Source organism: Mixophyes fleayi, chromosome 11 (assembly GCF_038048845.1).
Source record: "Mixophyes fleayi isolate aMixFle1 chromosome 11, aMixFle1.hap1, whole genome shotgun sequence".
NCBI classification, from domain to species: domain Eukaryota; kingdom Metazoa; phylum Chordata; class Amphibia; order Anura; family Limnodynastidae; genus Mixophyes; species Mixophyes fleayi.
Window position 1 is genome coordinate 8,821,607 of NC_134412.1, and position 27,255 is coordinate 8,848,861.

General features: G+C 39.7%; 2 protein-coding genes across 2 annotated transcripts; both read right to left on the minus strand.

Moving 5' to 3' along the window:
- Positions 1-549: 549 nt before the first annotated feature.
- Positions 550-14,104, minus strand: LOC142107451 (trypsin-like). Its single transcript, XM_075190885.1, has 6 exons — positions 13,973-14,104; positions 12,565-12,700; positions 8,741-8,897; positions 5,007-5,260; positions 2,743-2,888; positions 550-1,096 (listed from the first exon to the last, which is right to left on the minus strand). The coding sequence occupies exons 1-6, from the start codon at positions 14,102-14,104 to the stop codon at positions 932-934; spliced, it is 990 nt and encodes a 329-aa protein (XP_075046986.1). The 3' UTR covers positions 550-931.
- A 5,142-nt stretch (positions 14,105-19,246) lies between these two features.
- On the minus strand, positions 19,247-26,579 carry LOC142107542 (trypsin-like). Its single transcript, XM_075191029.1, has 5 exons — positions 26,540-26,579; positions 25,949-26,105; positions 23,598-23,851; positions 21,738-21,877; positions 19,247-19,599 (listed from the first exon to the last, which is right to left on the minus strand). Exons 1-5 carry the CDS (start codon positions 26,577-26,579, stop codon positions 19,432-19,434), a joined length of 759 nt encoding a protein of 252 aa, XP_075047130.1. The 3' UTR covers positions 19,247-19,431.
- Between the last annotated feature and the right edge of the window lie 676 nt (positions 26,580-27,255).

A 27,255-nucleotide genomic window follows, 5' to 3' on the forward strand; every position in this document is an offset into this window, starting at 1 on the left:
AGTTGTGTATAATTTACCCTTACAACTTGCAAGTATTACTTTGGCTTCTGCTTTCCATGAAGAGGTTTATCAGTGACTAATAGATGTCCGAATATCTCTACAAGCCAGACTCTTCATGGACAAATGTAGCAATAGAGACACAGTCAACTACTAAAACAAACTAACCAAAAATGCTAATAAAACGGAATATCATAACTTAGATTAATATGATCAAGGCATTGTAACCAATAATCCCAAAGTGATATTTTTATTTTTGGCTGTTTGCTGCAATACTAGGTGTGAACAGAATAAGATGGCACCAGAAGAGTTGAATGTGGTATGGGATAAACTTTCTGTATTTAAGTTTAAGCCAATTGCATTGTTCAATTAGGTTTAGTTAACCAAATAATAACATTTTCCTATCTTTGCTTTAGAAGTATAATTTCCTATTAGAATTAAACTAAAAATAAATGCACACTTAATAAACGTTATAATATATTTGCTTTATTGTATTCAATTGCTTATTATAAAACTTTTTAATGGTTATAATTAAAAGCTGGTTAACGTGCATGCACTTTGTGTCAATGATCCCTCTATTATGAGTGATTTGTCAATGGCTAACCCCCCCCCGACAGTCATTTTTGTGGGACATTCAGGATTCTCACTGGCTTACTGATGTAGGGGCATGTTCTGGATTAAAAGGGTAGAGTAGCTGGGAGAACTGTGTGGCTAATTTTTGGTCACATTGTTTTCTTAAAATATTGGTAGGTAATAAAAAAAGAGCTAGGATAGAGTTGCGGGGTTACAGTAATCAGCAGATTATTTTTCCGATCCTAATTAATGGAGTTTCCGTAAGAGTACTCTTTTAACACTTCAATTTTCAGGTCACTAAGCCTGGATGGAACATTGCCAATGTATTCATATCCACCTTGCCGATGACGGGGACTGTTCATTAGGGTAGGCAATCGTCATTTGCCATCGTGGCTTTGATCCAGTCCAGGTAGTTGCACACTCTGGTGTAGATGCCTGGTTTATTGGCCTCGGCGCATGGAGTGTTCCCCCAGGACGTGATACCGTAGAGTTTAGAGGCACACACCAAGGGTCCTCCGGAGTCTCCCTGTAAGACCAAAAAATGTAGTAAAAAGAATTCAAATTAAATATTGCAGCATTATCTGATATAAATCATTTAAAGGGGTAGTATTACTTTTTATAATATGTAATAATAAATCAGCTAATACCACTTATTGAAACATATACTAACTGATAAAGCAGATACATTTAGCTTTAAAAGAACTAATTATCTTCGTCAAATTCTGAAATCATTAATCAAAGCCAGTCATATTTTCCACTATGATTCCCTTGTTAGGGCGTTCTTCATCCACATAAGAGAGTGACAAATACTATAGAAATCATTTTTGTTTGTGCAAATTTACACAATACTTACAGCTCCTGTCTTTCATTCCTGTCTCTCTCTCCTATAGATTTACTGCCAACACTACATAAAATTGTCACAAGCCAGGGCACTTCCGCATTCGTACCAGCCGTCACGAGGGCAAAGGCAGCCTGGCGCACGTGCAAGTAATATTTTATTTATTAATTTATTAATCATTTAGTGGCTAATTTATGTTGTCGGGCACTGATTGGGGGACAAGAGTATTTAAGGCAGGGAGGGCTGAACCTCCCTGCTGGTTATAGTTGTGGTTGTTTTCTGTAAGGAATGCTGACCTCCCTTATTTCTGTGTCCTGTGGATACTCTGCTGGATTCGTTTATTGACTTCCTGTTGTGACCCCCTGGCCTGTATTCTGGACTCTGCATGAACTCTGTTAGCCCCAACCTTTGTTTCTGTTTCGTGGTTCTTTCTGGTCGCTGCCAGCCCTGACCCTTTGCCTGTCCCTCACCACGCTATCTCGCTACAGACCTCTGACCTCGGCTTAAGTCTTACTTCCCGCTATCATCCTGTCTACTGCCTCCTATTTCCAGCTGCAGTATTGCACATAAGCTTGCACTGCATTAGAGTTAAGACCTTGGGGCATTCAAATACCTGTGAGCGCATTAAATTCTACAGGAAAGGCAGCTGCTATAAGCAAAGACCTCTACCGCTAGTTCTGCAAGTTTATGGCAATAGCTGCTAGCCGTAACAAAAATACACACAGCGCAAACCCAGCCTTCCCCCAGTACATAGCACGACTTGGTACAACTGGGTGATAGACTGACAGCTTTCCAATCTCTCATTAAAAAAAATAAGAAAATGCACAATTTCACAAAAAACTAAGTAAACCAAATCAATTTTTAACACAGTGATAAGTAAAATACTGAAATAAACTAATCATGAGTTATGAGGGATAATACATCCCCTACCATGAAATTTAAGGATAATAGAATCACTGTAGAGTTCTGTGACCTGTGTCAAAGGAAACTTCTTTGATACTTCCGATATCTTTATATCTGCCAGTAAGATATATATTATTCTATATATGTCCCGTATAATTATTATTAATACAAAGTTTGGCTTTTATTTAGTATATTAATATGGCAATTGTTTTCTTTAGTATCTTGCTACATTTGACATGCCAAGCTTTTAGTCAGAGACTAAACCTCTTCTTGAACAATTGCTAGATCAAGTCTACGTAGATCATATTTTTATGATATATATGCTTTTAGCATCGGACTAGTCATATGGGCGGGAGATTACAAAGGTATATTTACTCAGACATTGATGGATTAATATATTGAACATACGGGTGATGCTGGGTAATTGTTACCTGACAGGAATCCTTTCCTCCCTCCAGTACTCCTGCACACAACATGTTCCCCGTTATCTCATCAGTTGGATAAGATTCTCGGCAGGAAGAGTCGGAAACAGTATCCACATTCACACATTGCAGGGTAGACGGAAAGTTTTCACTACCTAAAGAAAGTGTGTGAGAGGTCCATACTCATCATCATCATCTTCTTTATCTTCATCATCATTTATTTATATAGCACCACCAATTTCACAGCGCTGTACAGAGAATATTTGTCATGCACATCAGTCCCTGCCCCATTGGAGCTTAGAGTCTAAATTCCATAACACACACAGACTAGGGTCGATTTGTTAGCAGCTACTTAACCTACTAGTATGTTTTTGGAGTGTGGGAGAAAACCCATGCAAATACGGGGAGAACTTACAAACTCCACACAGATAAGGTTGTGAGGCAGAAGTGCTAACCACTGAGCCACCGTGCTGCCTTGTAACTCCATACTCCATATTTTTTCTTTCTTATATCCGCACCTAAGAGAACTACCTACCTACTGTTGAACAGGGAGTATCCAGTGAAATTCACACTACACAGCTGTCGTCTCTCAGATAAACATTCAGGGCCTAATTCATGTTCGGACGCAACCTACACGCAACTTGCATTTAAAAAGCGAGGACGGAACTTGTTCCAACTGTATTTAAATACAAGCAGATCTCAAAACATGTTTCCATTTGAATCTGGGTATAAGTACACTCTGGCTAAAGATTACTTGCCGTATGTAGAGAGAAAAGACTGACGGATAGGCACATGCATTTCTGTCCTATCAGAATGCATGCACGAAAAATGATTTTATAAAATAAATTAGCAACTCTTAATAATGTAATCATTAATAAAAAATGTTTAAAAAAACAATTTTCTTTTTTTTTAATAGTAAATACATAAATCAGGATGTTCATTATGCATACTGTACATGCAATTTAGTCTTCTAGTCTGTCTTACTTGCACACACGTGTTATATGTATACACAAGACTATGCCGTATTAGTCATCGCTATCAGTCGGAACTCAGGACTTGAATCAGCCTCATCCGCATTGGCACGTCCTCAGCGTGCACTTACTGTGCTTGAGTTTATCCGTCTCCCCTTTCCTCCCACATTCCGCCCTACATGTCGTAGGCAGTCATAAATGTCAGTTGCGTTCAGTCGCTCATTGGCGTAAGGTCAATTTCTGAGAATGCCCAGAGTTATTCCACACAAGAGAAGGGACTTCCGAAGATAAATCATGCCCACAGTTTCTAAACTTTTCATTAATCCTCGGAAGCGTTTACATGAACGAAATGCGTTGAGACATAATGGAAGTCAACGCTAATTTACAGCAGTGCCAGAATTAAGATGCAGGAGTAAAAGTAGCGATGAGCGGCAGAAGACAGTGCTGGTATTCAGCAGATGGCAGGACCAATAAACAGCACATGGGGAGATGCAGAAGGTGGCAAACATTCGGGCCTCCACTTAGTAGCATTGGGCCCCTCCTGGTACCCCTGGCCGATGGGTACCAGGGAAATTAAATAAATATAGTGCCCCCATATAAATAATAATAAACTATAATACCCCCGTTAATAAAAATAAACTCTAGTGCCTACTTAGATCATGTTGAAATACACTAGTTGGCAGCTCAGGGGAATAGTAGATAGTAGCACCAATAGCAGTAGATTACAGCAGATAACCAGAATATGGCAGTGGTAAGATACAGAATAGTCTCTGGCATTAATGAGATACAGTAGATGGCAGTAGAATAGTCACTAGCAGTGGTGATATGCAATTGATGGTATTGCAGAGGATTGCAAGATGGCGGTGATGAGGTGTAGTAGATGGCAGTGCAGAGGCATAGTAGCTGGCGGTGATGAGATGTAGCAGATAGCAGTACAGAAGGATAGTAGCTGGCGGTGATGAGGTGTAGTAGATGGCAGTGCAGAGGCATAGTAGCTGGCGGTGATGAGATGTAGCAGATAGCAGTACAGAAGGATAGTAGCTGGCGGTGATGAGGTGTAGTAGATGGCAGTGCAGAGGCATAGTAGCTGGCGGTGATGAGATGTAGCAGATGTAGTAGCTGGCAGTGTAGACAGTTCTTCTGAGTTGTGTTGTATCATAAGCCAACAAAAAACAAAACAACTCATAGGGAGGAGTCAGAGAGATTAAGCATTATTTTGGTAAAAGTTACAGGAGGTCAATAGAACAATTGATTAAAGTTGTCTGAAGGTGATTGTTGATTACGTTATGTGGAGCTAGTTACCTTGTTGGCTGGAGGTGGTCCCCCATCCTGACACCAGGCAGCTGGTTCCATTAGCCAGCGGGAGGCAGCCAATGGGGATAGTTTGGACATATGCGTTCTGGTTGGCTGGAGAGGGCAATTTCAGGAGCATGATGTCATTGTCGTACGTAATAGAGCTAAAGCCTGGATGAGGACATATATTCTCAGCGTAGGTGAACTGCTCGGTTCCCTCATAATCTTTTATGTTGTGGTCTCCGAGGCGAATCTGAAGACTCCTAAGTCACGTGAAGGAATGGAGGTGAAAGGAAAAGTTACACAAAGGACAAGAGGGCGAACTGAAACTATGATGTAGACCTAAGAGAAATACTTCAGTACATTTTGAATTTCCTCAAACATCTGTGTTTTGAAAACAAGTGTCAGTGTTTGGTACAAAATTGTCCTTTAAAAAATCATTTTTGACCAAAATTGACTGTTAGAGTTTATATTTTTTAAAATGTTTTGCTTTTTTATGTTAATAATAGTCATATTAACAACAAATTGAATATGTACAATGCAAACAATATTTTAATTTCCTAAAATGTTTCTTTAAATGCCTTCTTAGTTTGAATCATTCATAAAACCTGACGCCTGCATTGCTGAAACTCAAGCTAAAATCACAAAGCTTCCAATGAAATAAAAGTTTTGCTCATCAGTACAAGGTAGATATGAGAACAAAAGACAAAATTACACTCACAGGTTGCTAATAAAGATGCAATTTATTTTCATTATAAATGTATGAATAGGATCGGTGATGCTGAGATCATTATTAATGTCAGGTATGATTTTGGAAATATACCATCATCCTTCTCTCCTTATTGTGCAGATTAATCCATTGTGATTTTAAACCGTAATGCAATGAAGCAGATATACTCATCCCCAGGGCTGCCAAGAAGAATTCAGGGCCCGGGTACAACAAATTCATGGGGCCCCCCTCATATTCAAGTAAGACCCAAAATTTTTTTGCGCCGCCTTACGGCGGCGCAAAAAAATTTAGGTGTATGGTCATACATTCAGGGGCGTGGCTAGCCAAATGGCGGTGCAAAAATTTTGGGAGGTGTGGTCATGCATTTGGGGGCGTGGCAAACGTGCCATTGGGGCGTGGCTAACATAAAAACCACTAGGCTCTCAATTCGCCAGAGCGTCACATATGTTCAAGCACTCCTGACTTTCAGGACATCTACCACCACAGTGTAGTATACAAACAATGCAGTGTGTACACAAACAGTTCAGTCTTGGCCTACACCTTACATTGGGCACAACATTCACCAAAAATTGGTATTGTCCTTACTAGAATCACAACATTTCACACACTGTGCTGCTCTCTCCTACCTGTTCTTCTCACTTTCTCCACCTGTGGCTGCTGGTTTCTTTAGTTGTGGCTTGTCCGGATCCAGGAATGTTGAAGGACCTATTTTGAAAAAAAAATGGCTACATTTAGAAAATTACAGCCAGCCCCGGCCTTAAATCAATAGCACTCACGATTAATAATTAGGCCTTCCTCCAGCCCCAACATTAAAATAATAGTATTCACATTTAATAAATAAACCTATTTCACTTCCTGCAAACAGCCCCAGCAATACCTATTTCCCGCAACCATCACTGCCATTAAATAATTCATAGTCACATTTAATAAATAGACCTCATTCTCCCTAAACTCACCCCAAGATTCAATAGCCCCCAAACCACCCCATCTTAAATTAATAGTCCCTACTATTAAATTGCCTCACCATCACCCTACAAACAAAATAGCGCCCATTAATTAGCCGCCACCTACCTCACACACACTACATTGCAACAAGCCCCCTGTGCCATCACACACATTACTGTGCCCCTTCATCACAACTACACTGTACCCCCTTATGCTCACACTGCGACCTCCATGCTGCTTTTCCCCCTTCTTTTTTACTTTGTGCCTCTCTCCCACTTTTTTTATTCCTCTGTTCCTCTCTCCCACTTTTTTTCCTCCTCTGTTCCTCTCTCCCACTTTTTTTTCCTCCTCTGTTCCTCTCTCCCACTTTTTTTTCCTCCTCTGTTCCTCTCTCCCACTTTTTTTCCCTCCTCTGTTCCTCTCTCCCCAATTTTTTTTTATTCCTCTGTGGCTCTCTCCTTTTTTTTCCTCCTCTGTTCCTCTCTCCCACTTTTTTTCCCTCCTCTGTTCCTCTCTCCCCAATTTTTTTTTTATTCATCTGTGGCTCTCTCCTTTTTTTCCTCCTCTGTTCCTCTCTCCCACTTTTTTTTTATTCCCCTGTGGCTCTCTCCTTTTTTCCCTCCTCTGTTCCTCTCTCCCCAATTTTTTTTATTCCTCTGTGGCTCTCTCCTTTTTTTCCTCCTCTGTTTCTCTGTCCCCTTTCTTTATAGTAATGTCCCTCCCTGTTTTCCTCCCCTAGCCTCTCCGTTTCTTTACTTACCTTTTGTCAACTTCTTTCTTTTCTTTTCTGCTCTTCTGTCTCCTCTTCTGTCTTCTTCCTTCATGCTGGCTGCGGCGCTCCTCACTGACTGACAGGCGTGACTTGATGACGTCATGCCCGGCAGTCAGTGTGAATGGAGGAGAGGAGGGACACGGCGCCGCGCGATCACGTGAGTATTTTTTTTTATTATTATTTATTTTTTCTTACAGCTCCCAAGAAACCCAAGACCCCCCCGCGGGAAAAAAAATAAAAAAAGTTAAAAAAAAAATACCGCAAGAGAGAAAAATAAAATAAGAAAATAAATAAATTTTATTAGCAGCGAGGGCCCGGCCCGGGCCCGGGTAAACTGTACCCGCTCCCCCCCCCTCTCGGCGGCCCTGCTCATCCCACCACTTCCAACTCATATAATAGCCTAGGACACAAATCGCAATCTTGCAAAATATTAATTATATAAAGAGTCTAAGATCTTGTCAGGCCAGTATCATGACCAAATATTGTTCTCATCCCGCAAAAAAGATAGATGTAACATTTACAGCCGCTGGTTCATGATGTCATAACGGCACTTCTGTGGGATTCATTTGCTGCTTCACTCGTTTGTAAATAACACTCTTTGTCTTACATAATATGCAAGAATATGTTTTACTGAAATGGCAAGCAATTTCATTATGCAAAAAGACAATGAGTGGAAGCGGATCGGTCACGTAAATCAGCAGCCGTAAACGTTAATTCATCATCATCATCATTTATTTATATAGCGCCAACATATTCCGTAGGGCTTTAATTCTATAATGTTCTAAATTTTCTGTGGAATGATAAGACTTATAAGAGTCTGGGGGGAATATTTATCAAGTGTTGGTTCCGAAAACGATGATGCTCCGTGGATTGTTGTAATTTTATCAAGTGGCAAAACCAGGTGGGCTTTGGGCTAGACTTACTAAACTGCTGGTTTGAAAAAGTGGAGATGTTGCCTATAGCAACCAATCAGATTTTAACTGTCACTTATTTAGTACATTCTGCAAAATGACAGCTAGAATGTGATTGGTTGCTATAGGCAACATCTCCACTTTTTCAAACCAGCAGTTTAGTAAATATACCCCTTTATCTTTAATAAAATTGGCGGTTTAAAAAATAACGGCAATCCGCCGAGATTCATTTTTCAGAGCCACCTCTTGATAAATATACCTCTTTGTCTTAATAAACGAAAATGCGTAGGTTAATGATGAGTTGGGCGTGGTATCACTCATTTAAAGGCTGGGGATAGAAGATGTGAGTAAGACTGTGCACTAGAACATTAAGTACGACACTCACGGCAGATTACAATGTGCGGCTGTTAGGACCCAGTTTTCATCGATCAAGACTCCACCACAAACATGCTCATCGAAGTAATGAAGGGTGACTTGCCATGGCTGGGAGTTTGGCAAACATTCTGCACCTCCAATAATCCGGTTATAAACTTGCCCATTAACTAGGAGACAAAGAGAATTCAGCAAACTGGAGATTTTACCAACATTCTAAAATAGTTTTCAAAATAAACTTTGTAAACTAGGTAGTGAATGTTTGTAGATATGTTGTCATCATCGTCGTGTTTCAAACTTACGTAAACTGGCAACGTGGCAATGTTTGGGCCAGTATACAAATGAATATTTACAGTGTTGCAGAAGTATTTATAATTACTGCAGTATTTGAAACATGTCACGCACACTGTCATCAAATTATGGTGCCGAATTCCTCAAGGCAGACATACTGGGGCCAATTCAATTCGGCAACGTTATTCTAGGAATAACGCATCCTGCACATTATTACCATTACTACGGTAATAGTGCGCAGTATTATCGTTAGTATGGTAATTTTAACGCTGATTTTTGCTTGCAGCTCTCGGGGCCATTACCAAAAATCCAGGTAAAAATTACCATATTAATGGTAATACTATTAGAGCTGCGTTATTCGTAGACTAATGTGGCCGAATTGAATCACCCCCATTCAGCGCAATGTTTGTTTTGTTTAAAAGCGCACATAAATTGGCTCTGCATACGCCCAAATTCAACTGGAAACGGATCTGAAGATACGAGCGCTGGTGAGTTTGGGTGAAGGTCTGATCTCCTCTACTTCACAAGACACTGCAGGATACATCCGATGACGATGTGGACTATACATTCGCAAAAGGACGCACAGAAAAGCAAATAACTATTGAATTAATGCCACCTGTTAATAATTGCAAACACATGTTATAGCATGCATATGCGACTGCAAACATTAGTACTCAGGACTTAGACTACTGGGGAGAGAAAAACCTATCTGACCCAGGTTTATGTGAAAAAAATATACAGGGACAAGATCAATATATTATACAAGATTCAATAAGATTGAGTGCAAATGACATCATTTTACCAAAATAAGAAAAACTAATTGCAATAATAGAGTTAAAATAAATAATTTATTTATTTAAGAATTATCAAGGAAATATAATGTATTTTGTGTTCGGAATGTTGAAGCTCAGTAACACAATATGTGTCTTATCCAGATGGAATCAGGCAGTTGACATACAGGATTATTCACAGGATTAAGTTCTAGTGTGACTGGTCATATAACCTGTTCTCTTTTGACTGCGGAAAGATGTCCCCTCAGGCGACAGGATTAGCACTTATAACAAAAGCTCAGCTATAACAGCGAGTCTTCAACTGAACTTTCTCTTTCTAAAAAAATCTCTGAAAACACACTCTTTAACCTACAAACTCAAGTTAATAGTGTGGTAGCATTGCTGCAAAGCTGTTATTCCTACTAACAACTATTTTGGGTGCAAATATCATGGCTATAGAATTGGCTAACAGACAAGACATTTCAATGTTGAGATTCTTTCATGAAACCCCTCTGTGAGCTGACTGGCCAGAAGAAGACAGGAACTAGCTTATCAACTTGTAGAGGTCACTGTAGACCTAGACGACTATTGAAACGCAACCATTCACGCTCCTAAAAGCAATGGGCCAAGTGGTTCTTAGATGTCGTCAAATTCTATGTTTCTATGTTTCAATTACATTATGAAAATTAAGGCAGAAGCCTTAATGGATGTGTTCCTTCCACAGTACAGATATGGTTTGTCGTCACATCCTGTGATTAGCTGTAGATTCAGCTTTATAAGATTACTGCGACTCACGAACTGGTGGAGCTGCTAATTAACAGATTTGTGTGTTCACTGGAATACACACACATGTAGTCTACGCAACTGACGGTCTGAGCAGCTACTTCTCACATAAATCCCACTCAATCTCCACACAGACTTTCAATAGGTGGGACTTAATATAATGTGGTCAGTTTAATATGTGCTTTTTGCTCACCCCAGATCAAACTTTATTCATACCAGGAAAATGCACATCGATTAATCTGAGAAGTTTGTTTACCTACCTTCAGTATCACGCATCTCACCCCGTGTGGTTCACTGGGTGCTTTGGTTTCCCTTGGTTACCGCTATCTGCTGTTCAGCCTGGCGTTCCTCTATCATTGGACGCCATCTTGCCTACTGGTTTGCGCATGCGTTTTCCTGGGAACCTTCAAAAACCTCTGCTCTGCAGTGATTGGATCATCTGCAGCCAATTCCCTTTATAAGGGCCCTCCTCCCTGGGGCTAAGCTGTCACTCTAGCAGTGATCAGGACCATTGCCATTATCTGGCTTGCGTGACATTCAGATGCCGAGGGCCCCTGGGGATGAGGCAGTGGTCGTGTCCTTGGATGCTGCCAAGGCTTTTGACTCAGTGGAGTGGAGCTTTCTCTGAGGGGTTATGAGGAGATTCAGGTTTGGCCAATGTTAATAGGCTGGGTACGATTGTTATACTCTGCCCCTGCTGCTCACATTAGTATTAAAGGCCATGGTACTACTCCCTTTGACTTGGGCAGAGGTACACGTCAGGGATGTCCTATCTGCCCAATCTTGTGTGCCATAGCTATTGAACCCCTGGCGTGTTTGTTTAGAGAGATCTTTTGGATCTGTGGTTTACATACAGGGGACAGTGTGGACAAAATTGCACTATATGCAGACTACATGCTCCTGTTTTTAAAAGAATCAAATGGGTCTCTTGATGCTATATTAAGTCTCATGCATGAATTTGGTAAGTTCTCTGGCCTTAGGATTAATTGGTCCAAGTCAAGTTAAATTTCAGTGCGGGGGGGGTTCCGATTAGTGGAATGCACCACCCATTTCAGTGGACGCTTAAGTTTAAGTATCTAGAAATATGGATTACAAAATCAGTTCATATTCCTCTTAATATTGACCCAGTTATCAATTATCTTCAGGCCAATGTCTCCTCATGGAGGAAGCTGCCTCTGTCCATGTTTGGTAGAGTTAATTTGCTACAGATGGTGTTACAACCCAAGTTTTTGTACCCCCTACAGCATGCTCCTTTTTATCTCCCAGGCTGGCTATTCTCCAAAATAAACAAGCATCTGGTCTCTCTGGTCTGTGGGAAGCAAAAAGCTTGTGTCAAACTGGCCATGTTATATCAGTCCCATACCTCAGGAGGCCTAGCCCTTCCAAATTTGAGGGCTAACTTTATTGCAATACAGTTGGTGCACTTGCGGGAGTGGATTTGGGCTTAGCTGGCAGCTGTATTATGTGAATTCCCGGGGAAGCAGGCGGGATTACCACGCTCTCCCCTCCAGGCTTTGTTGGGCACCATGGTTTCTAGATCTACTCCACCACTGTTACGGCAGGTGGTATTTATATGGAATATGATGCAAGTGGCACTGGTTACTACCCTAGGTCAATTGTACTTTAACAACAGCCTGAAATCTATTACGCAGGTACTGGAAGACTTTTCCCTCCCTAACCGGCAGTTCTATAGTTATTTGCGGCTGAGACATGCTCTACAGACTCAGTTTAAGAGCCTCACCATTAGGTTTTACACGGCCCCTCTTAAGTCTTACTACTTCAGGTGGGCTCCGCTAAAACTATATCCATATTACACGCTAATGTTCTCCCCTGCTTTAATTTTGATGACCTAACTGACATTAGAGTTAAATGGGAGGTAAACCTTGTAGCCATGGATTATGAGAACTGGAGCTATGCACTGAGCAGGGACAGAGAGGCTACCTCCTGCACTAGGTAACGTCAAATTCAATTATACACTCTGCACAGGATATACTATTCTCCGTTCCAGCTCTTCCAAATGGGTGCCAGGACTGATTCCAACTGCCCTCAATGTGCTCCGCTCTCTGCTTCTTTCTGGCATTTACTTTGGGATTGCCCAGGGGTTCAACTGTTTTAGTCGGCGGTGGTGTCTGCAATCCAGAATACGGGTATCAGCATCCCCTTATTCATCCCTAAAACTTGTATGTTTGGACTGGCTCTGGATTTGCTCCTTAATAAATGTTCAGTCCAATATGTCACTAATTTGTTTGTGCTGGCCAAGGTTATACTTGCTAGATTACGGTTGGCTGGAGAAGACCCTAGGTTCCATGACTCCATTGAGACGGTCAATGAGGCTGTAGGCCATGAGAGATACATGTACCAGTCTCAGAATACCATGCAGAAATATTTTAAGGTATGGTCCAGATGGGCTAAATACAGATATGTGGTACAGTCGCTAGCAGATGACTTCTCAGAGGAGTTTTTCTGAGACACCCCGCCACCCATACACATGCGAATCACCTTTGAACCACATAAGTGAAGGTCTAAATTCTATGATTTTGTTCTCGATGAGGGTGTTGCTGGTCTGCTGCCATCCCCTCGAGCTGTTTTGCTTTGTTTTGTGTCTTATTCCATTTTGGGTGTTCTGATCCCCCATGTTATTTTCATTGTTAGAGTGCTAGCTGCGAGAGACAATTTCTCAAGCCCATATCTCTTTAAGTGTAAGACGAAAGTTTTTGGCTAAAAATATGATACATCCGAGAGCATTTTCTTTATTTTGTTTAGGTTATGTGTAAGTTGTTAGCTAGTTATTAGTTTTAGGATGTCTGATATTATGCTATGTTGTATTTTTTATTTTTTCTGTTGTTTGCACTGTACAACGTTCAATAAAAAAAAGGCTTGATTTAAACAAAACAAAATTTAGCTTTTTAGAAAAGTTATTTTCTGTGACTTTACCTCCACGAAAATAGATTTCAATAGCAAGCTAATAAATATTGTTTTTCTTTAGGGATGAAAAATTAGGTTCAGTGCACCACCATTTCTTTGAAACTTTAATTTCCTGAATATCTAATTAAAACTTCTGTATTAAAACCGCGGCTACCGCAGTTTTCATTATTTAACTTGCAATAGAAATATAAAAACTATTTGCTAATTGGTTGCTAGGTTTTTCATGCAAACTTGCACCTTTTTGATAGCAAATAACCCTTATTGCTTCAAGCTATAAATTTTGTATAATTTAGTTCTTCTTTCACCTAGTGCCCCCTTAAATATTTATACTAATATTATACTAATATAGTACAAATTATTATTTTACTAACTCTTCTATATATGTTTACTTACTACTTAGTTCATCTTCGTACATATTTATAGGAAGAGAAGTCTAATTTTTTGGTGGAAAATTTAAAACATAACTTCCACCTCACTTGGCTCCCCTTAATCCTGGTGGACCCTTTTCTGGACCCCCATCTTCCATCCTGCAGGGACTCTTGTAAAGAGGTGTCTGATCGGTTGTAGGCTTCTAACACTACTACGTTGACCCTGCCTTCTGCTCCCATCGTCCCCAAATTTCTGGTCGCTGACGCAAATATCCGAGAGAAATAACAATTGGAACGGGGACTCTAAAATGTCCTAATCCATAGCAACATAGGGACTGAACTCTGCTTATAACCCACTCAAAATCTGGTCTCCATAAAAGGGGCTCAAATTTTTCAGAGACCCTTACATTGGGGCCCCTGATAAATGCACTACATAAGTTATTGAGGTTCACTTTTTTTGCACTGAAAAGGTTGAATTATTTTAATACTTTTAGTGAACATCTCATGGTTAGAAATGAGGAACAGCCTAAAAACTCAGCCCCATGTCACTTAAACATCTGCTGTTCTTAAAAAAGTGAGTTGTACACTTTTTAAAATATTAGAATGTTTAAGCAAATAGAATATTAACAAAGCTAGTTTTGTGCCTGAAGAAGTAGAACAATTGTTTCACATTAATTTCCTTTTATATTGTTGCTCCAGAAACTTGCTGCTTAGATAGAATCCAATCCAGCACAAAAACTTCCTACAAGAACCCACCTTGATTTTACCTGCACAATTGGTCATTAGTCTAGTTATGTCTGATGGTCACAAAATATTACATGTATATATTGAGTTTCCCGTAATAAATTCACTTACCTACTGTTCCCAGCAGAGCTACCACATACAGAAGCAACATGGTGAAACACAAGGTCTGGAGAATTTGCAGAGTTTCTGAAACCAGTTCTTTTTCCCACACATGAGATTAGAGTGTAAATAATTAACATAATGAAGTTGGGCTTCTGATTGATTACATAGGAAGGGGCAAGGTATTACAATGTTTGCCAAATGACGACTGCATGCACAATACATGTATTATATCCAGGATTAACTTTCGGCACCATTGTCATGTCAGGTGATCTTAGCCCTGCTACTAAAATTGCTTTAAATGTGTATATTAGTGTGCATTTAGAGCCAAGAATATCGGACATGAGTGTACCTGTCCCAACTGGTCATTTGACCCCAATTCCCATGTCATGCACCAAAAAGATGGACCTATAAACTTACACACCAACATCCGGGAGATAAAATGAATGGAATCAGAGCAGCTTGTGTTAGCTTATAAAAAGCAGCACAGAGTATTTCAGAACAACAAACATCCTGCCCGTTTTAAGTAGGTATGACTTGGCTGATGTGCTGCCAATCCAACACCTACAGGTCAACAACAGCTACTTTCAAATTGTTCGGGGAAGAGTCAACTGGTCCGAAATAGCTTTAGTGCATTGAATCTATATCAAGTCATGAGGATATTTCTACAAAATGTCCAGTATATCAGTAAGGTGGGGTTCTATTGCATCAGCGATCTTCTTGGCGTTAATTATATGGTGTATTGGGTGCACAGTAGGCACCACCCAAAAAATAACTGCCTACACTTTGTGTAGAGGGTGTGTGCACTTACTGATTGTCAATTGAACCCTACTGTACATTTCTGTCATAAACTCTAAAATGTTGCATACCGTGGTACAATTAAATATGGATTTCCCATTGCCTAAACCGATATATACAAAACTCTCTATGCGGGTTTACATTTCAATTTTATACAACTCTTTCTTTGGAATCTTTAATCGCCTTCTTAGATGCAGACTCTAACAGAAGGAATTGTAGTTAGAGTTGAAGAAACAACTTCCTTCCACAGGTGAAGGACTCTGAGGAACAGCAAAACAGCAGGGTGACCCCTGCCAAGCACGCTGGTGACTGTAGTTCCACAAATTTTGTAAGTCAATATATTGTTCTCCTCCACTAAAAACATGTTTATTTATTTATTTGTATACGTTATACTCTATGATTAATGATGTTGAATGGGTACACAGTGTATGTTTGATAACAGATAAGGTTTCACAATTCATCACATCCACTAAGTGCTTCCTTTTAGGTGTCAACGTACATAAATTAGTTACAGAACCCAATGGAACCCAACCCTGTCAATTAAAAAAAAAAAAATGTGCAATAACAATTTAGCTGATTTAATTTGTCACACTTTTGGTCACCGGAAATCATTAAAGTCCTAACTGCACCAAGTGTTGTCCTCTGGGAGGTTAATAGTCGGAAATTAAAGAGAAGGTTACACTACTCCATACAATCGATCTGTCCCCGTACGTGAGCCACCTGTTACTTTCCCACAACCCGCACATCAGTTTTCCATCACAGTATATTAGCAATGACTTATATCTGCAAGGACGGAGCTTTGAAGATTAAGGTCATAATCACATAAAAAATTGACGTCTGTCAGCTGATTCCTGAGCTTTCCAGCACATTTGCGAAAGTAAATGTGAGGGGAGCATTGATTGTGTTGGGGATGTTGTGGAATTTACAAATTATTAATCTGATACTGTCTGAATGAATGTCACCAATTTTTACTTAATATAGACCTATTATCCACACATCTCCAAACTGCATTGGCATCTTCAATATACTATCAAATAAAACATAGAAACATAGAATCATATTGTTTATTGATCTTGTCTGATGTGATCAGCTTCTTGACACTTGAAAAGCTTTATTACAGTTTGTAGACCATTTCCGTGGTGATCCCGTTTGTAAGAAAGCTTTCACTGGGTATAATATAGTTGACATTTGAGATAGACATTTGTGATAATAATTCACTAGACCTAGATAAGATCTCAACCTGGCTACAGATTGTGGTTTTGGAGCTCACAGCCCTGCTTGAATTTTGTCTTCATACTGTTTCTGTTACTTTCATGTCCACACTAGCAAATTTCTTCCTTAAAGAATTCACATTTATCAAGATTGGTTCTCAGCCCAAATTGATGTAGCATTTCTTTCCTGTAAAGATAATATCAAAGAGGTAACACTGAGTACCAGGTAAGCCTTGTAACACTTGATTCATGATCAATTTTTGGTTTAAAGTCTCCCCGTATGTAAATGCTTCCCGCTTTACCTTCCTTCAATGCTGGATTTATGGGCGTGGCCGACTCATACTACAGGTGACAAAATTCCGGAATGTTTTATTGTCTTCAGCTCTGACTGAACCCTTGGTCGGATGGCATATGGCACAGGTCAAGCTATGTGAAATTTCTAAGCAGCCTTTTTTATCTAATACAATGCTGGTTTTCATTTCTTTGAATGTTCCTATCCCTTTTTCAAATATAGGTTTTGCTAACTAATTTGTTAATAATTGAATATCTTAATGGTAGTGTCACTATTTGATACATTAGACGTTGACACTTAGGACATAGGAAGGACACTTTCATTTCACCACTAACATTATTTGCATCACAATAAAGTGATTCTACTCTTTCTACATATGTGGCCCAATCTTCTATAGCGCCATCGAAGACCATGTCAATGTATCCAATGATGTTTTAATCATTGTGGGTGTGGAGGGGTGTTACATTCACTGTATATTTGAGTAATGGCTGATTTAACTCCATACTTGCCAACTTTTCCTCGTTGGCTTCAGGGAGATCTCGGGGAAGGTGGGCGTGCAGAGGCGGGGCTTGACTAATTGCATCATTTTGGCCCTGCCCCCTAAACAATTGTCACAATTTTGGCCAATTACAGCAGGGGGCAGAGCTAAGATGACACAATATTTGCATCATTAAGCCCCACCCCCACCACTTATCTATTGCGGGGGCGAGAGCCGAGAGGTTGTCCTGCTCGCCCGGGAGGTTTCCCAGAAATGCTGGAGTCTCTCGGACATTCTGGGAGATTAGGCAACTATGCATTAAAGAAAAGCAGCTAATGAATCTCTAGAGACTGATGTGTGTTTTACATTTCTGGCTCCATTACTGAAGTCATGTTGTCTTACCTGTCAGTCTTTGATTAAATCTTGGTCTCCATGAAAATGGCCACCTCCATAGACATTAATACATGGACATAGGACACAATTTCTGAACTGTGTCATCATGCCACAGATGGCGAAGCCAACCACGTCTTGTACTGGCTCAGCATCAGAGAGAATGCCAGACTCATCAGGATGGGAGGGAGATCACCCCTAATTGAGGGAGTCTCCCTGATATTCAGGGAGAGTTGGCAAGTATGTATAACTCACATGTCCCAGCTATGCTCACGGTCTCTATGACACACTATGGAGTTCCCTTTGTTTTGTATTTTTACACTGCCTCCCACTTTACATGATTCACTATTCTCGATTTCATCATACATTGATGAATGCGGTTTAATCCTCTGCCCCAGTTGTAGTGTAGTTTTAAATACACACGCTGACCACTGGCATTGGTTAGGAACAGCAGCCACTGAACCATTTGCTTCCGGTGAATGTGGCAATTGTATTTTTTTTAGTATGAGAATGTAGATTAAATTATGTAGTTAATACATATGTTACGTATAACATAAGGATTTACTTTAGTCATGTCCTAAATCTACTAATAGTATAGGATAATTTATAATAATAATATATTATAATGTCTTCATAATCTTAAATAATATATAATTTCTAGATGAATATTATGGAGACATTTCTCTTCCACAGGTGAGTGTGCAGGTAAGGAGTTGTTGCCCATAGTAACCAATCAGATTTCTACTATAGTTTAGAATATGAAAGCAGACGTCTGATTGGTTGCTATGGGTTACAGCACTTGTTCTTCAATTACCAGTGGAACATGTTGCATAAATGCTCCCTATTTGTTTTGTACAGTATGGAAAAGTTTGGAGTTTTAGGGCACAAATATGTGTCTCCTAGAACAGAAATATCTCTTTATGCATACCTCCCAACAGTTATATATTTACAATTAAGACGTATTATGTGATTAAACGTTTCTCACAAAAGGGGCGTAGGCAAATGACAATTAGGTTGTGGTCACATCAAAACAGGGGGCGTGGTCACATCAAAACAGGGGGCGTGGTCACAATCCAAGGCGCGTTCCTCGAACTTCTAAAGAACTAGCCCCTCCCTAACACTCCTTCCCTCCCATAAAATCTAACTGGGCACCAATTCAGAACTATTTCAGAGCAGTGGGAGTGGATGAGTCAACATGGCAACCGACAGGGCAAAGGTGAGACACACCCCTCATATTGGGACTGTTCCACCTAAATCGGGATAGTTGGGAGGTTTTATGTGTAAAATGGAAGGTGGGAGTGAGAGCTTGGAAGACTTTATCATTTATGTACATTTTATTCCATTGTCACAAATATCATACACCCACCATTTTTACTTTTTGTTTAAGAAACAGACCATCTTTAGACAAGTGCCTTTGGCTCTCAACATTTAATTAATGCCCATTAGATCTGAGCAGGTTCTAATATTTCAGAAGCCGATGTGTTACATGCAGTTTATAAACATGGCGGATCTAATATCACCCAACTGTGTAGAGAGGATTATAGGGCTATGCCTCCTAGCTTGTTTCTGGAGGCTCGTTCTTCATGACGTCATCAATCCAGGCGAGATAATTGATGACTTTAGTATAGATTCCTGGTTTGTTTGGTTCTGCGCAGATGGGATTTCCCCAAGATGTGATTCCCTGTAATGTGGACGAACACACAAGGGGCCCTCCAGAGTCTCCCTGCATAAAATAAAATATGTGGATTAAGTATTGTCTTGGCAAATGTAGTGAATGCAAGATATATATATATATATATATATATATATATATATATATATATATATATACATACACACACATATCATCATCATCATTTATTAATATAGCGACACTAATTCCACGGCGCTGTACAGAGAACACATTCACATCAGTCCCTGCCCCATTGGAGCTTACAGTCTAAATTCCCTAACATACACACACACACAGACTAGGGTAAATTTTTGATAGCAGCCAATTAACCTACCAGTATGTTTTTAGAGTGTGGGAGGAAACCCATGCAAACACAGGGAGAACATACAAACTCTACACAGATAAGGCCATGGTCAGGGATCAAGCTCATGACCCCAGTGCTGTGAGGCAGAAGTGCTAACCACTAGGCCACTATGCAGCCATATATATCTATAATATAAATGTCTAGTGGCGTGTGTTAGTCTGTCTGTGTGTGGAAAAAATAAAACCAAGCTGCAGCGCCACCTGCTGGGCGGAGTTATACACTGACCTACTAAATTCTTAGTGTGTGTGGAAAAAAAAATTCAGAGAGGGCTGAAATTTGGTATACTAAGATGTTTTTAATTTGTTAATTTAATTTGTTAATTGTTAAAAGTGTTTATAAAGATTTAAAAAAAATATATATATATTTCTTGAAGGAGAAGTGACAGTTGGGAGTGGTTGGTGGTTGCCAGGGGTGACCGTGGGGAGTGGTTAGTGGTTGAGGCCTGGGCTATGGCCCAAATGCATGACAAGAACCTTTTCAACACCTTAAGTAGCTTGATTTGACTAGAATGCATGAGTATCATGCACGGGTTAACTTGTTTATATATATTAGCCAAAAATATGTGTTACCAAAAACATATATATATATATATATATATATATAAACAAGTTAACCCGTGCATGATACTCATGCATTCTAGTCAAATCAAGTTACTTAAGGTGTTGAAAAGGATCTTGTCATGCATTTGGGGCTAGGCCAGGCCTCCTCAGGGGAAGAGCGTTACTTCCCGACGCAAGCGCCCTTTTTTAACGTGGTTTTGTCCACATGTCACCACCTCATCATTTTTCTCCATCACCTCATCCTTCATCTTCATCGCCACATCCTTCATCAAGCTACTTAAGGTGTTAAAAACTCCCCACTGTCACCCCCAGCAACCAGCAACCACTCCCAACTGTCACTTCTCCTTCAAGAAATATATAGGTCAGTGTATAACTCTGCCCAGCAGGTGGCGCTGCAGCTTGTTTTTTTTTTTTTCACACACGCCACTAGGCATTTATATAGTAGATATATATATATATATATATATATATATATATATATATATATATATATATATATATATGTTGTTTTCTTCTTGAACGTTTCCTCCCACGGTTCAAAAACATACTGACTAACAGAGTTGCCCCAATGTTTGTGTGGTAGGGAGTTTACCCCATAAGCTCCACTGGGGAAATGTCTGTTGGGAATGATCATATCATCTCTGCACTTTCTTTTACGACCCTTTCAGATGGTGATGCTATTCACAATGGGCCTGAGTCATTAAGGAGAGTAAAGCATAAAAAAGTAGTAACTCTGCCCATGGGCAAAACCATGTTGCATTGGAGGGGGGGGGGGGTAAATTTAAAATGTGGGGACAGATTTATAGTTGGGATAGGGCATGTCCTAGATCAACTTTAAATTTCAGTGTAAAAATAAAGCTATCAAGTATTTGTGTGCTACATACAAAAAACAGCCAGTATTTAATTTATGTACAAAACAATAAACTAATTTGCACCCCTTGCATTGTGACATGGTTTGACCCAGAGAACATTTACTCCTTTTTTTATGCCTTACTTTCCTTAATGACTCAGGCCCAATGACTTCTACTGAAAACATACATGTTGTTGTCTAAGAAGAGCCTTTTGACAATATGGCAACTATTAGCCAAAAATATGTGTTAACAAAAACATACTTGGAAATACGTGCTTGCAAAATGAGTTTTTGTAGGCATCAGTCTAAAGTAAAATACATTTCAGTCCAGTAAACTCACAAGCCACTGAAATGAGATGGAAATATATGTGAACCTCAGGCTACCCGCTATAACATCAAACTGTGTGATTATTACCTGGCAGGAATCTTTCCCGCCTTCGAGGATTCCGGCACAAATCATGTTGTCGGTTATGGGGTCATTTGGATAGAATTGTTGACAGTCAGAAGCAGATACAATGGAGATGTCCAGACACTGCAGTACGTCAGGGTATGTCTCTGGTAAAGTGAACAGAGAAAAGAAGATATATGTTAGGATTCAATTGTAAAGTGCTACGGAATTTGCTGGCGCTATATGAATAAATGTTGATGATGATGATGATGATTCACTTAACACAATGTCCAGAGAACTAACGGCTAACACTGTCGGCCTGATTTAGAATTGGGCTGCGGGCTGGAAAAAAATCTGTGCGCTAAAATATTATGCGGACTAAAATGTTGGCGGATATTGAGTTTTGAATAACTTGTACTATACGACACCTGTATAATATAATACAGGCGTTGGGTTCAGCCATTGCCTCTTTAAGACAGGCAATCTCCCTCTGACCATGGTAACTCACGCCATTTCTTTATGCATAGATTTTACACAGTCGCATTTTAAATCTGGTGGTAATTAGGCATTTAGGAAATGTTCTTTGTCACTTATATAGTAAGTTTATATTTAATACTTATCGGGCTGATACTATTTGGAATATTTATGTTGGGCTATTTGTTGTTGGGATTATTGCTGCCTAAAAAGTGAGTACAACCGCTAGATATGAAACACCATAATTTCTTGACTATTGCTGCTTATTAGCATCCTGTAATGGAGATCATGCCAGTCTCTCGCTGATATAGTTCTAGGATATACTTCATTAACATAAGCAGTATGTACAGTGACATGCAGTTTTATGCAGTCAGTAGATACATATTGTCATGTGCACTTTTGCACATCTTGCACACGTGAACATATAAAGATTAAGAATATCTGTTACATTTCGCCCGTCTGGATTATCAATGCAAACGCTCATGGTTTAACCTCAATACCCTGCGCGTTTCACCCTAATTCATGTTCCATATAACTACTGACAGTACGGGGGCATCAAAATCAGGAAACCTTTATATATCCACTGCTTCTAGCTTATTTTATATCTTGCTCACAAAAGGAAACCTCTTTCTTGCACACATGGGGCCTGATTCATTAAGGATCTTAACTTAAGAAACTTCTTATTTAAGTCTCCTGGACAAAACCATGTTACAATGCAAGGGGTGCAAATTTGTATTCTCTTTTGCACATAAGTCAAATACTGACAGTTTTTTCATGTAGCACACAAATACTTGATATTTTATTTGTACGCTGAAATTTACAGTTGATATTTGTGTGCTACATGAAAAAACAGTCAGTATTTAACTTATGTGCAAATCAGAATACTAATTTTCACCCCTTGCATTGTAACATGGTTCTGTCCAGGAGACTTAAATACTAAGGGCTATATTTACTAAGCTGTGGGTTTGAAAAAGTGGGGATGTTGCCTATAGCAACCAATCAGATTCTAGCTGTCATTTTGTAGAAAGTACTAAATAAATGAAAGCTAGAATCTGATTGGTTGCTATAGGCAACATCCCCACTTTTTCAAACCCCCAGCTTAGTAAATCTAGCCCTAAGTTTCTTAAGATAAGATCCTTAATGAATCAAACCCGTGGTCCATAATTAGGCGTACCATTGCTCCTATTCTAAAGCCCTTAGGAATGGCACTTATCTGCCAAGTTCTGTCTACTGTTTGGGTTAAATTGCATCTTATCCACAGTTTCTTACACACATCCATGCATAGTTATGTAGTCAAAGGCATAATGACCTCAAACTCGTGGAATATATTTTTGTGTTTGTATAATATATTTCAGGGCTATTGTTACTATCATGACTGTCTAATTTTACTATTTCAAACTGGTCTATTGTTACCCCCTGGGCTGGTGGTGGATCCCCATCCCGAGATGGTACAATTGGTGCCGTCTTCCACCAGCTCTGTGGGTAAGGGGGTTAATATCACATGGTCATTAATGACTGCCGGCGAAGCTAGCTTCAAGAGCATGATGTCATTGTCATTTGTCACATTGTTGTACTCCGGGTGACAATATATTTTCTCAGCATACGTTAGTTGTTCTGTGTCCTCATGGACCTGTCGGTTATGTTCTCCTAGACGAATCTGAATATTCCTGTTGACCAAAAATAACATGAAAGTCAAGCAATGAATGCTTTTGTCATGAATAATTTGAAGCTAGAATGAAATACTAATCAAAGGAACAGTTTCCACTCAACAAAAAAATTTATGAACAGAATTTAAGGCAAAAAAAATAAGTTATAGCTACTAATGAAGGTTACATTACAATGTTACTTTTATGGAAGAGTATCTCAGCCCCCTTGATCATTGTACAATGTGCTGGCATCAAAATACTTGCTGTTATTATAAAATACAATGTAGCTGGTGAGCAAAAGTTGTAGATAATGAGAACAGGAGTGGAGAGGGCCCTGCTCACTAGAGCTTACAATCTAAAATGGGCAGACAAATGGTTGACACATGTGGGTGTGAGCCAATGTAAGGGGATCTGAGGGCAAGAGTGTGAAGATGGAGGATGAAAGAGGGTGAGGTATACTACATGGTGCAGCACGGAGGCTCAGTGGTTAGCACTTCTGGCTCACAGCACTGGGGTCATGAGTTCGATTCCCGACCATGGCCTTATCTGTGTGGAGTTTGTATATTCTCCCCGTGTTTGCGTGAGTTTCCTCCTACACTCCAAAAACATACTGGTAGGTTAATTTGCTGCTATTAAATTGACCCTAGTCTGTCTCTGTGTGTGTGTGTGTGTGTGTGTGTGTGTGTGTGTGTGTGTGTGTGTGTGTATTAGGGAATTTAGACTGTAAGCTCCAATGGGGCAGTGACTTATGTGAATGAGTTCTCTGTATAGCGCTGTGGAATTAGTGGCGCTATATAAATAAATGGTGGTGGTGATGATGATAAAGCGTACTCATCACATATGAAGGCGGCCATGGACAGACTGGAGGCGGCCATTTGTGGGCTAAGTCTATCAGTCTATTAGAATATATCGACATCCCTGATGCGTAATGTACAATGTGGCCTCAGTGATTTTGTAGTGAATGGAGAAGCTAAATTCTTGTGAGTATTTGGTGCAGCAGATGGATGCCTATATTGGCAATCACTTCCACAGTACAAATTGAAGGCTCCACAGTTCAAAAGCAGTTTTGTACATTCGTGTGTTTCAGTTTGTGCAAGTGTGCCTACATTACTACTGTGGCACATGGGTTTATGGCGTAGAAAGGTGGTGCTTGAGAAAGGAGCAGCCAGATGGGAGGAGATAGGAGTTAAAGCATTTCTAATCAAGTACAGAGTAAATGCATCAATGTGCCTTGTTTTTAGGAGCAGTCTAGTCTAATGAGGTTTGAGTTTGTAAGGCAACATTATTGTAATGAGGTAAAAGGGAGGAGAGGGTGGATTTTTGGGGGCATTTCTTGATGAGGTCCAACTCTTACTCCATCTCCTACTATCAACAAAGGCAAAATTCTCCTCTACAAATGCCGCCATGTTAATCTGCAAATCCACCCGCTGCTGCGCAAATCTAGGGGCACAGCCCCAAACAGGGGGATTTTGCTTTGCGCCTTGCCCATTTTACGATCAGCCGTGCCTATTATATGTATCCAGACAGAAACTCTGTGTCATATCCATGGGACAACCAACCTATAAAACTTGTTGAAATAAAGACTTTGTCGAAAACCACAAACAGTAAAGTGTGTATGCAGTAAAAGTTTCAATGATACCTGTACACACAGCTTTATGTATTATGCCTCCCTAGGCCACGTTTTCTATACTGCCACCACCAATTCTCGAGCCCTTATGGCCCCATCTGCCACAATGTAGCAGCTATATAAAGTAAAACTATAGGAATAGGAAGAGTTCACCCATGTTACATGTTAACATTATATAAATTTTACATATGTTCAGCCCATAGTTACATTATAACATTATATAAATTATACATATATTCAGTTCATGATTAGAATGTAACTATGCCAGTAGCAAATTATGGCTGATGTGTAAAGTGAGCGCTCCCCTGTTTGTATGCCATACTAGGTCTGGCACCATGTCGTCTTCCCCGTTAGGGTGATATGGGTAAGAATGCAAAAGGATATAAATGCAAAAACTTCCCTTATATTTTGGGTCCAATCTGTATTTTTAGCATGGATTATAAGAAGTAGGAAGAGCAGCGCACAGAGAAAAAATAACAATTAAAACTTACATTGCTTTGCAGTGAGCTGCAGAGAGTATCCAGGATTCATGTATAAGGACACCTCCGCAGATATACCTATCAAAGTAGTACAGGGCTGCCTGCCATGGCTGGGAGTGAGGGTCACATTCCTCTCCACCTATTATCCGGCCAATGGAATAGGCCTTAACTGAGGAAAACACAGCACAATGGAAAGATTAGTGATCAATACAATAAAGTCAATTGAAGGGTTGCAAAATTATTAATTGTACCAGTTATGATAAAATGAGGAGTATCATATACTCTAAAATTCCATATATGTAATAAACAGTGAAAAATATATTTTATATAACAAAAAAGGAAACGTTAGAATTCAATGTTTTCAACTACTGCCAATAAACAGTTCGTATTAATAATTACTTTTAAACACTCTTAGTAATTGAAAGCCTAAACACATTATTGTATTATCCTTAATTATATAAGTCTAACACACGCGTAATATAGTCAGTTGATATCAAGTATATATGGTGTCTCTGTACAACGACGTCTGACACCCCTTGAGTACAATTAGCCAAACCCCTTATTGTTAGACGTCTGTCACATTCTGTTGTGCGTCCGTCTCACCTGATGGTCCCAACAAAGCAGCCACAAGCAGTACAAACATCTCTCACACCAGGGTCATTTCATATGGACTTTCCTATTTAAGAAGAACCTTTGATTACTCCGTGAATGATTAACATAAGTTTGTTAGGTGTCTTTAGAGAGTGCCAGGAGCACCAATACACACGGGTATAACGCGCATACATACGTATTACATGACAGCCATCATCTCTCTGTTTGTGGCCTTACGTCTGCAACACCTGTGGCTGGAAGTTAGTAAACAATTACAGACAGTTCTGTGTTTCATGGAAATAATTTTAGCTTGGCTTGTTACAAGCTTCTGATAAATTGAAACCATGAGGATGTTAGGAAACCATATGGTCATTTCTCTGTTATGTTGAGCAGGAAATGATGACGTTCCAAAGCTTCAAATCTGCTTTGTTGGTTTGTGAAAAACCCAGACAACCGGGTGGGATCAGTAAATGGAACTTCCACTCTGGTCTACACAGAGCAGCAGTTGTGTAATTCTAAGTGTATACTCCCTTTATAGCAAACGGGAGTACTCTCATCAGTAGCCTATCATGCTTGTGAGAGCTGACTCGTATCGCGGCCCTTAGAACTTAATATGTTCATACTCTTTCAATGAGTACTATTTGAAGAGCTATGGACAGCTCATAGTGCACTTGTTTTCACTGCATCGCTGCGGAGCATTCTGGCAATCGGCTTCACGTACCAGAAAA

Bases quoted from the DNA above. Each gene is read 5' to 3' on its own strand.
- LOC142107451 (XM_075190885.1), bottom strand. From the start codon at position 14,104: ATGGGAGCAGAAGGCAGGGTCAACGTAGTAGTGTTAGAAGCCTACAAC. The intron at 5,261-8,740 runs GTGAGTGTCGTA...CACGTGACTTAG, and splicing joins GCCGCACATTGTAATCTGCC to GAGTCTTCAGATTCGCCTCG. The intron at 2,889-5,006 runs GTAACTAGCTCC...CACTTTCTTTAG, and splicing joins GACCACCTCCAGCCAACAAG to GTAGTGAAAACTTTCCGTCT.
- LOC142107542 (XM_075191029.1), bottom strand. From the start codon at position 26,579: ATGTTTGTACTGCTTGTGGCTGCTTTGTTGGGACCATCAG. The intron at 26,106-26,539 runs GTGAGACGGACG...TGTTTTCCTCAG, and splicing joins TGCTTTGTTGGGACCATCAG to TTAAGGCCTATTCCATTGGC. The intron at 23,852-25,948 runs GTAAGTTTTAAT...TTTGGTCAACAG, and splicing joins GCAGCTCACTGCAAAGCAAT to GAATATTCAGATTCGTCTAG.